The sequence below is a fragment of the Ornithorhynchus anatinus genome, chromosome 17, assembly GCF_004115215.2.
Source record: "Ornithorhynchus anatinus isolate Pmale09 chromosome 17, mOrnAna1.pri.v4, whole genome shotgun sequence".
NCBI classification, from domain to species: Eukaryota; Metazoa; Chordata; class Mammalia; order Monotremata; family Ornithorhynchidae; genus Ornithorhynchus; species Ornithorhynchus anatinus.
This window is the reverse complement of record NC_041744.1, coordinates 3,782,887-3,791,959: the sequence shown is the minus strand read 5'-3', so window position 1 is coordinate 3,791,959 and position 9,073 is coordinate 3,782,887. Positions and strand designations below refer to the sequence as shown.

Here is a 9,073-nt window from a genome sequence, read left to right as displayed (position 1 = left end):
AAAATAAATTTCAGCTCTCTACTCTCCCAGCACCCCCGTCTCCCTCAAACATAAACCTGGAATCGGAAAGAAGTTTGACACATCTTCTTTTATATAAATGGTCACCAGTACAGATGACTTTTTTTTCCTTATAAATACCTGGTAGCAAACCCTCTAGAAAAGCACAAGTAAAAATTTCTACTCAGTACAAGGGGCCCACACTTCTTCCAAAGTGGATATTTTCCATGAGCTTATTCTTAGCAAAACACTTCTGGAGATTCCTTGTGGAAAGAAAAGCTTTGGCTGGGAAAGACTATTCCTATCTCCCCATTTAGCTGAGGTGACAGGGAGGTCATCTTCCAGCAAGACCTAAAAAGTGATTAAATTGTTTCATCCCAAGGCTTCTGTCTTTTTTATCAAACTGTTGATTAAACCACCTCCCTTGGGAAAGATCGGAGGAGGGGGAGGGAGCCACAGTATTTTGTCGACTTCAACATCACGTGAGTTAGGAAAAAGGAATTCAGTAATAAAGACAACTCAGATAAGCAAATGAATTTCAACTCACCGGGTGGAGATTTTGAATTCCGCTTTCTGGAATCTTTCACTGCCCTATTTTAAAGTAGATACTTATTTATCACCAGTGTCTGCCTCTTTATGTATTTTTTTTTAAATGGTATTTGTTAAGCACTTACTATGTACCATGCACTGTTCTAAGCTCTGGGATAGATACAAGATTATCACACTGGACACAGTCCCTGTCCCATACAGGGCTTACACTCTATGGGGGAGGGAGTAGGATTTTAATCCTCATTTTACAGATGAGGAAACCGAGGCCCAGAGAAACAAAGTGACTTGCGCAAGGTGAGTGGGTGGCAGAGTCAGGATTAGAACCCATATCCTCTGTCTCCCAGGCCTGTGCTCCTTCCACTAGACCGTGCTGCTTTCCTTACAGGGGCCCGAGCCGTGATCAACACCGCCAGGTTCATCTCAGAAACAGTTTTAATCAGTAACGCGGTCGAATGCAAATAGAAATACAAGGTGGAAGCGGTGCTTTTTCCTCAGCGCGCGAAATCTCCTTTTGCCTTCGAATACAACCTCCGGAAAAGTCCTGTCAGAGTGCCCCTTTCGTCCGGCCGGGACGATGGTCACTCGAAACGCCTCAGGTGGTTGTACAGGGACTGGACGTAGGTGAAGACGCACATAGGATCTGGTTTGTGTCCCATCACCATCATATCTTCCACTTCGATGAGGCGGTCACAGTGAGCAAACTCCCTAAAACACACAAATGGACTCGTCAGTAACGGCCTTCTGTCTCATCTAAGAAGTGGGTGACGCGGGTCAGATTCGCCAGCCTGACTCTGTATACCAATCAATCGATGATATTTAATGAGCACTTGCTATGTGCAGAGCACTGTACTAAGCGCTTGGAAGAGTGCGATACGGAGGAATTAGCAGACACGTTCCCTGCCCGTACAAAGCTTGAAGATGTAGGTTGGCCTCTAAGCAACTACTTCTCCCAAACCATCCTCTGGGTAAATCATCTTGAGGAATCTTCTTTATGCTCATGAGGAGATTTGAATGCTCCTTGAGGGGAGAGACTGTGTCTTTTAGTTCCTTGGCACTGGGACTTTGGTGAGGGGTGGGAGAGGGGGATGTGTGGAAGGAGCGAGAGGGAAACTAGCCATATCAAAGGCCCATCTCCTCCAAGAGGCCTTCCCTGACAAAGCCCTCCTTTCCTCTTCTCCCACTCCCTTCTGCGTCGCCCTAACTTGCTCCCTTCATTCATCCCCCTTCCCACCTCCATAGTACTTATGTCTAAATCTGTCATTTATTTATATTAATATCTGTCTTCCCCTCTAGATAGTAAGCTCACTGTGGGCAGGGAATGTGTCTGTTATTGTGTTTCATTGTTCTCTCCCAAGAGCTTAATATAGTGCTCTGTACACAGTAAGTGCTCAATAAATACCAATGACTGACTGAGGAGACCTGGGTTCTACTCCCAGCTGTTCCACTGGCCTGCTGTGTGACCTTGGGTAAATCCCATCACCTCTCTGAGCCTCACTTTCTGAATCTGTAAAGCCATCTTCAGTCAATCAATCCATCGGTCCATCAGTGGTATTTATTGAGCATTTACTGTGTGCAGAGCACTGTACTAAGCACTTGGGAGAGTAGTTATCAATCAAAAAGTTTTTATTGAGTGCTTACTGTATGCAGAGTAGGGATTGGGTCCAATTTGATTAACTTGTATCTACCCCAGAGTTCAGAACAGTGTTTGACTCAAAATAAGTGCTAAACAAATACCACATTAAATACAAAAAAGAAAGACCAAGAAGAAACGTACGAGACTTTTCATTTTGTAACTCGGCATCACGGCTTTTGAAGTGACATCAAAAGTCATCTGAAACGAGACTTACTCTCCTGAACATCCTGTGATTATTTTGACAGAGTGTGTCTAACTTGACTGGGTCCTCCATTTTGTCTCCAGGAAAAAGGTCAGAGGTCAAAAAAGCATGTGAAATGTATACATTGGGTCAGATCGCTTCAATTTCCTTCCTTCCACTATTTCACGCATTTTTTTTTTGATGGTGAAAATTCCCAGTTCCTGGAAATCCGCAAGTTGCTAACCCTTAATTCGTTTGTTTAGATGCTTCTCCCCATCGATTGGCCGATGGTATTTACTGAGCGCTTACTGTGTGCAGAGCACCATACTGAGCGCTCAGGAGAGTACGATACAATAGAGTTGGTAGATACGATCCTGCCCACAAGGAGCCTCCCTATACCACGCTTGGGTAGATGCTCCCTAATTTGAGCGCTTAGGACAGTGCTTCGCACACAGTAAGTGCTCAATAATTACGACTGAATGAAATGCCTGCTTTTAGATGCTCAGGATAACTGGTGGACCTCAACCGTTCAACCCAGCTATTTTGCAATTCATTCTCCAGATGCTTTTCGTGACCCTTTTCTCTCCCGGAGGCAAGCTAGGGTGTGTTCCAGAGGGTTGGCGATAAATGTGATTTGGACTCCTAGCATCAGAGACCAAATGGATGGAACGTAATGTGATCTGCTGTGGTGAATCAGAGGCCAGAGCACCTAGCAGAACTCCAACGGCGAGGTGGAATTGAGACGCCTGGCTGGTTATGTGGTTTTTGTTCTACTGTCCTCTCCCAAGCGCTCTGTACAGTGCTCTGCTTATAATAAGAGCTCAATAACTACGACTGAATGAATTAATGAATCTGGGGCCAGACTTCTAGCTGGCTTAAAAATCCAAATGGTTCCAATGGCCTGGTAGAAACAAAACGAATAATCGCCCTGATGTCTAATCTCCCTCTAGAATGTAAATCCTTGGGGGCAGAGAGTGTGTCTACCAACTCTATTACTATATTTCCCCAAGTGCTTAGTACAGTCAGTTAATCGTATTTATTGGGCACTCGCTGCATGCAGAGTACTGTACTATGTGCTTGGGAAAAGACTCGAAAAGAGGAGAGTTGGTAGACATATTTCCTGCCCACAACAAGCTTAACGTCTAGAGGGGGAGACAGACATGAATATAAATAAATTATGGTCATGTACATAAACGCTATGGGGCTGAGGGAGGGGTGAATAAAGGGTGCAAATCCAAGTGGAAGGACAATCAGAATAATGATAATAATAATGATGGTACTTGTTAAGCACTTATTATGTGCCAAGCACTTTTCTAAGCGCTGGGGTAGGTGCAAGGTAGTTAGGTTGTCCCACAAGGGGCTCAATCTTAATCCCCATTTTACAGATGAGGTAATGGCGGTACAGAAAAGTTAAGTGACTTGCCCTTAGTCACACAGCTGACAAGTGGCGGAGCCAGGATTAAAACCCATGACCTATGACTCCCTAGCCCGTGCTCCTCCCACTATGCCATGCTGAGAAGGGAGTGGAAGAAGAATAGTAAGCTCTCAATAAATACCAGGGATTGATTGATTAATGATTAATTATCTGTAAGTTCCCTAAGGACAGGGACCTTGTCTACCTAGTCTATGTATTATACTCTCCCAAGCACTTAGTACAGTGCTCTGCACAGAGGAAGCACTCAATAAATACAATTGATGCTATTACCTATTCTATTCTCCCAAGCACTTAGAGATGTGTGGAGAAAGGAGAGTCCATGCAAAGGCACAAAACTGTGAGGCCCCTCTGGGACACAAACTCTTTCCAACCCGATTTGCTCATATCACCTAGCGCTTACTACAGTGGCTGGCACATAGTAAGCGCTTAACAAATACCACAGTTTGCTCAAGAAGCAGCACGGCCTAGTGGATAGAGCACAGGCCTGGGAGTCAGGAGGACCTGGGCTCTAATTCCAGCTCCACCACTCGTCAGCTGTGTGACCTTGGGCAAGTCACTTTACTTCTCTGTGCCTCAGTTACCTCATCTGTAAAATAGGGATTAAGAGTGTGAGCCCCATGTGGGGCAGGGACTGTGTCCAACCTGATTAACTCGTATCTACCCCAGCGCTTGGAAAAGTGCTTGGCACTTGCTAATCACTTATCGAGTACCATTATTAGTATAATCCTGTATTTGTACCCAGTGTTTAGCACAGTACTTATTATGATTCTCAGCGGTCCTGAGCCTCCAACTCCCCCCCTTACATAGGGGTCAGACTGACCACCAAATAAAGAGATTAGCTTTTACAACCTCATTTGGAATTTCTGCCACTAGCCTGCTCTAATAATAATAATAATAATAATAGCTGTGATATTTGCTAAGCACTTTCTATGTGCCAGGCACTGTACTAAGCACTGGGGTAGATACAAGCAAATCAAATTGGGCACAGTGCCTGTCTCACGTGGGGCTCACAATCTCAATCTCCATTTTACTGATGAGGTAATTGAGGCCCAGAAAAGGAAAGTCATTTGCCCAAGGCCACAGAGCAGACTAGTGGCGGAGCCAGGATTAGAACTCATGACCTTCTGAATCCCAGGCCCGTGCTCTAGCCACTAGGCTATGCGGCTGCCACTTGTCTGCTGTGTGACCTTGTGCAAGCTGCTTAACTTCTCTGGGCCTCAGTTCCCTCATCTGTAAAATGGAGATTGAGACTGTGAGCCCCACATGGGACAGGGACTGTGTTCAACCCGATTAGCTTGTATCTACCCCAGAGCTTAGTGTGCCTGGCACACAGTAAGCGCTTAACAGATGCCATAATTATTATTATTATTCCCCAACCTAAAGCCCCAAGGAACTCCAGCAGCAGAACTGGAGTGAACCATGGCCAAAGCCCATCTCCCCATATTTAGCCATCTGTTCCTCGTGAGCCGGGATTAAGCTCTGTCAACCCTGACTTGGGGCCAAGCTTTGTTCCTGGTGTTTACTCTTGGGACGGAAGAGAGAGGGAAAGAGACCCCATGATGTCCCCGTTGGTCTGAGAGAGATAGAAGAAACATCTGGTTGAAGTCCTGAGGGCTCGGTCAGCTGAGCTCTGCAGCTGGGAAAACTTGACATCTAATCAGTCTGACGGAGTAGGAAATAAACCCTGAGGTCTCTGAGAACGGAGGAAAGAGGCGAAGCCACGAGGTTTATCAACACAGATCCTTAAAGTCCGGCTTCGCATTGTACGGGTGTGAGATTTTACTGAGCCGTCTCCTCCATTAGAGGCAGTGTGGCCTAATGAGTAGAGCCCGGGCTTGGAAGTCAGAGGATGTGGGTTCTGATCCCAGCTCCGCCACTTGTCTGCTGTGTGACCTTGGTCAAGACACTTAACTTCTCTGTGTCTCAGCTGCCTCATCTGTAAAATCGGGATTAAGACAGTGAGGCCCAAATGGGACAGGGGCTGAATCCAAACCGACTACCTCGTAATAATGTTGGTATTTGTTAAGCGCTTACTATGTGCAGAGCACTGTTCTAAGCGCTGGGGTAGACACAGGGGAATCAGGTTGTCCCACGTGGGGTTCACAGTCTTAATCCCCATTTTATAGATGAGGTAACTGAGGCACAGAGAAGTTAAATGACTTGCCCACAGTCACACGGCTGACAAGTGGCCAAGCCGGCATTCGAACCCATGACCTCTGACTCCAAAGCCCGTGCTCTTTCCACTGAGCCACGCTGCTTACCTACCCCAGCGCTTAGAAAAGTGTTTGGCAAAGAGTAAGCGCTTAACAAATACCACAGTTAACATTATTAGTATTATTATGAGAAACAACTGGATATTCCAAAGAGGCCTTTTACCTCCATGCCTTGGAAAGGCAAAATGTGCTCTCATTGGACTTCAGCTTGGGCTTCTAAATGTCTGTTGGGTTGTTTGGACTTCTTGTGTATTTTAAAAGCTCTCTCCTTTGGGCTGTTTTAGATGAGCTGTCATCTTAATTATGTGTAAAGGCCTTTTGATAAAGTGTGTTACGCAACAGCCGGGAAATGAAAATGCGGTAGGACAGAACGGAAAATGACGACACTTGAAAGCAGGAGCGAAAAGGGGGCTCTCTAAACAGCCTGTTGGGACACGGCCTTCTCATCGCTCTTAGAAACCCGATTTACGAGAAGGGTGACTGGCAAAAATCCAGGCCTTTAGCCCTAGCCAAAATCCCAGGAACCACCGCCCCCATTCCCTGCCCTCCCTGAATGGTTCATCCATTTCCCTGTCCGTGCAACTGGAGGCAGGGGGCTGGCCCAGATGACCCCTGTGGATTCCTTCCTGCCCTACCGTTCTTTGTTTCTATGACAACCCACTAGGGTGAGCCTGGGGGATGGCGCTTTATAAATTTCCCTGGTCAGAGATGTCACCTGGCAATGTGAACCCTTCTTTCAAGGACCACTCTGCTAAACCCATGATGGATATGTTTGTGTGGAACAGTTTATCTGCATGCCTTCTGTGTTTATTCCAGAAAATAAACACTATTTTCAGGGCATGGAGCCCCAGATAATGGCAGTGGCTGAAACTGAGGGTGTGTCTAATAAAAGCGAGTCCCCCCTGCTGAGATTGGATGGGGTGGCTGAGCAAACATTCACTAAATGCTCCATTTCCTCTAGGAGAGCCTAAGAGGGCGATAACCAAACCTGCTAAATCATCACCAGAGCACCCAAAGGGGCCTAATGGAAAAGACCCGGAGCCTGAGAGTCAGAGGTTCTGATCCCGGCTCCACCCCTTGCCTGCTGTGTGACCTCGAGCAAGTCCCTTAACTTTCCTGAGCCCTGTCTTCCTCCTCTGTAAAATGGTGATTTAATATCAGTTCTCCCTCCTACTTAGACCATGTGGGACAGGGACTGTATCTGACCTGATGGTCTTGCGTCTACCCCAGTGTTTAGGACAGCACTTGGTATATCCAAAGCGCTTCAGAAATCCCATAATTATTCTCTATCATGGGGCTTTGCACGTAACAAAGCACTTAACAAATACCACAATTATTATTAGTGAGGACCGGGATATCATCACCGCTGGGTCTTGTTTTCATTCCTAATTCCACACGAACTTACTCAACCCAGTGGTGATCAGCTCTTAACTTGCAAGCGTGGGTTAAACCTGGGTTTAAACAAAGTCATTTTCTGAGGGTGACATCACTCCTTATTATCAGTTCACCTGAACCTCTCGCTGCTATGAAGCAACCGGGAGGACTGGAAGACTGGGTCCTCAGAAGTGAAAGAGCACAAGACTTCGCCTCCAGCTAGAATATTTTAAGATCTAATAGGTTGTGAGCAGTCGTGGGCAGTCTGCTCTGTTGATTGATTCAAAGATTATCCACCATCTTTTCTGGGTATATGACTGGGTTTTCCCAGATCTCAGGAATTAGAATTTGGGGTAGAGGGGCGGTGAGGGGAAAGGTCTAAGGAATTTTCTGCACCAAACACTGGTCATCTGCCACATCTGTAAAATTTACCTTCCCGGGTGATTTCGCTGCAGAGTGATTCTGTTCTGCAAACCTGCTGAGGCATATTCTTAACCCCAACCACCGGTGGTCTGATAGGCCCATGCAAAGATTTGCTTCTCACATGAATCCTAAAATGTACACTACATTAGGATCCCCATTCCAGAACAAGCCGCTTTGGAGTGGAAATCACAGCCTAGTAATTAGATTATGCGATTGGGAGTCTGGGTTCTAATCCTGGCTCCGCCACTGGTCTACTGTATGACGTGGGCGAGTCACTTTCCTTCTCTGGGCCTCAGTTACTTCATCCATAAAATGGAGATTAAGACTGTGGGACAGGGACTGTGTCCAACTTGATTAGCTTGGCTGTACCCCGGCGCTTAAAACAGTGCTTGACCCACAGTAAAGGCTTAACAAATACCATCATCATTATATTATATTATCATTATTAAAGCCACAATAAGTGGGAAATGTCAGCTGCTCTGACGGAGCCCATGTCCCAACAATAATAATAATAGTAATCTTTATTAAGTACTTATGGGTTGAACACCGGGATGGAGAAAAGATAACCTGGGTTCTAATCCCAACTCTGCCACAACTTGCTGTGAGACTTCGAGCAAGTCAATTAACTTCTCTGTGCTTCGGTTCTCCTGCCCTTCCTCCTTCTTAGACTGTGAGCCTCATTCATTCATTCAATCGTATTTATTGAGTCCTTACCACATGTAGAGTACTGTAGTAAGCGCTTGAGAAAGTACAGTAAACAATAAACACTGACTTTCCCTTCCCACAATGAACTTACAATCTGGAGTGTGGAACAGGGACTGTGTCCAACTTAATTAATCCCAGGGGTTAGAACAGGATTTGACCCATAGTAAGCCACTTAACAAACACCATAAAAAGTTATCAATCAGTCAACCAATCAACTAATCAGTCAGCCGATTGATCAGTTAACCGATCAATGCCACTGCGCTCTTGCGCCCAGCCTGGTACTCACTCTGCCGTGGTGAAAGCCAGCTCGAAGTTCTTCTGTCGGTTGCCAGGGTTGAGGGAGTTGTAGTCGAACGCTTCCGGGAAAAACGAGTGCACAAGGGCACAGAACGCCATCCCGTCACTCCAGCTGGAGGAGAAGTTCTGGAGATCGACGTGCTGAGGGGAAGACCGAGTGGAGCGTAAGAGCCGGAGGCGTCCGGCTTTGCAGAGCCCCCGAGCCACTCCCCCAAATCTGCTCTCTCCTCTCCTCCCATTAGATTGCAAACCCCATCAGGCCCAGA

The 9,073-nt window shown here is 46.2% G+C and overlaps 1 protein-coding gene across 1 annotated transcript in view; it reads right to left on the bottom strand.

Moving 5' to 3' along the window:
- Positions 1–960: 960 nt before the first annotated feature.
- The window catches only part of SMTNL2 (smoothelin like 2), a 37,110-nt gene continuing 28,997 nt past the window's right edge, over positions 961–9,073 (bottom strand). The window contains exons 8-9 of the mRNA XM_029082914.1: positions 8,797–8,948; positions 961–1,251 (exon numbers count right to left, since the gene is read on the bottom strand). Coding sequence (XP_028938747.1) covers positions 1,125–1,251; positions 8,797–8,948 — 279 coding nt within the window. The 3' untranslated portion in view covers positions 961–1,124. The remainder of the gene's footprint in view (positions 1,252–8,796; positions 8,949–9,073) is intronic.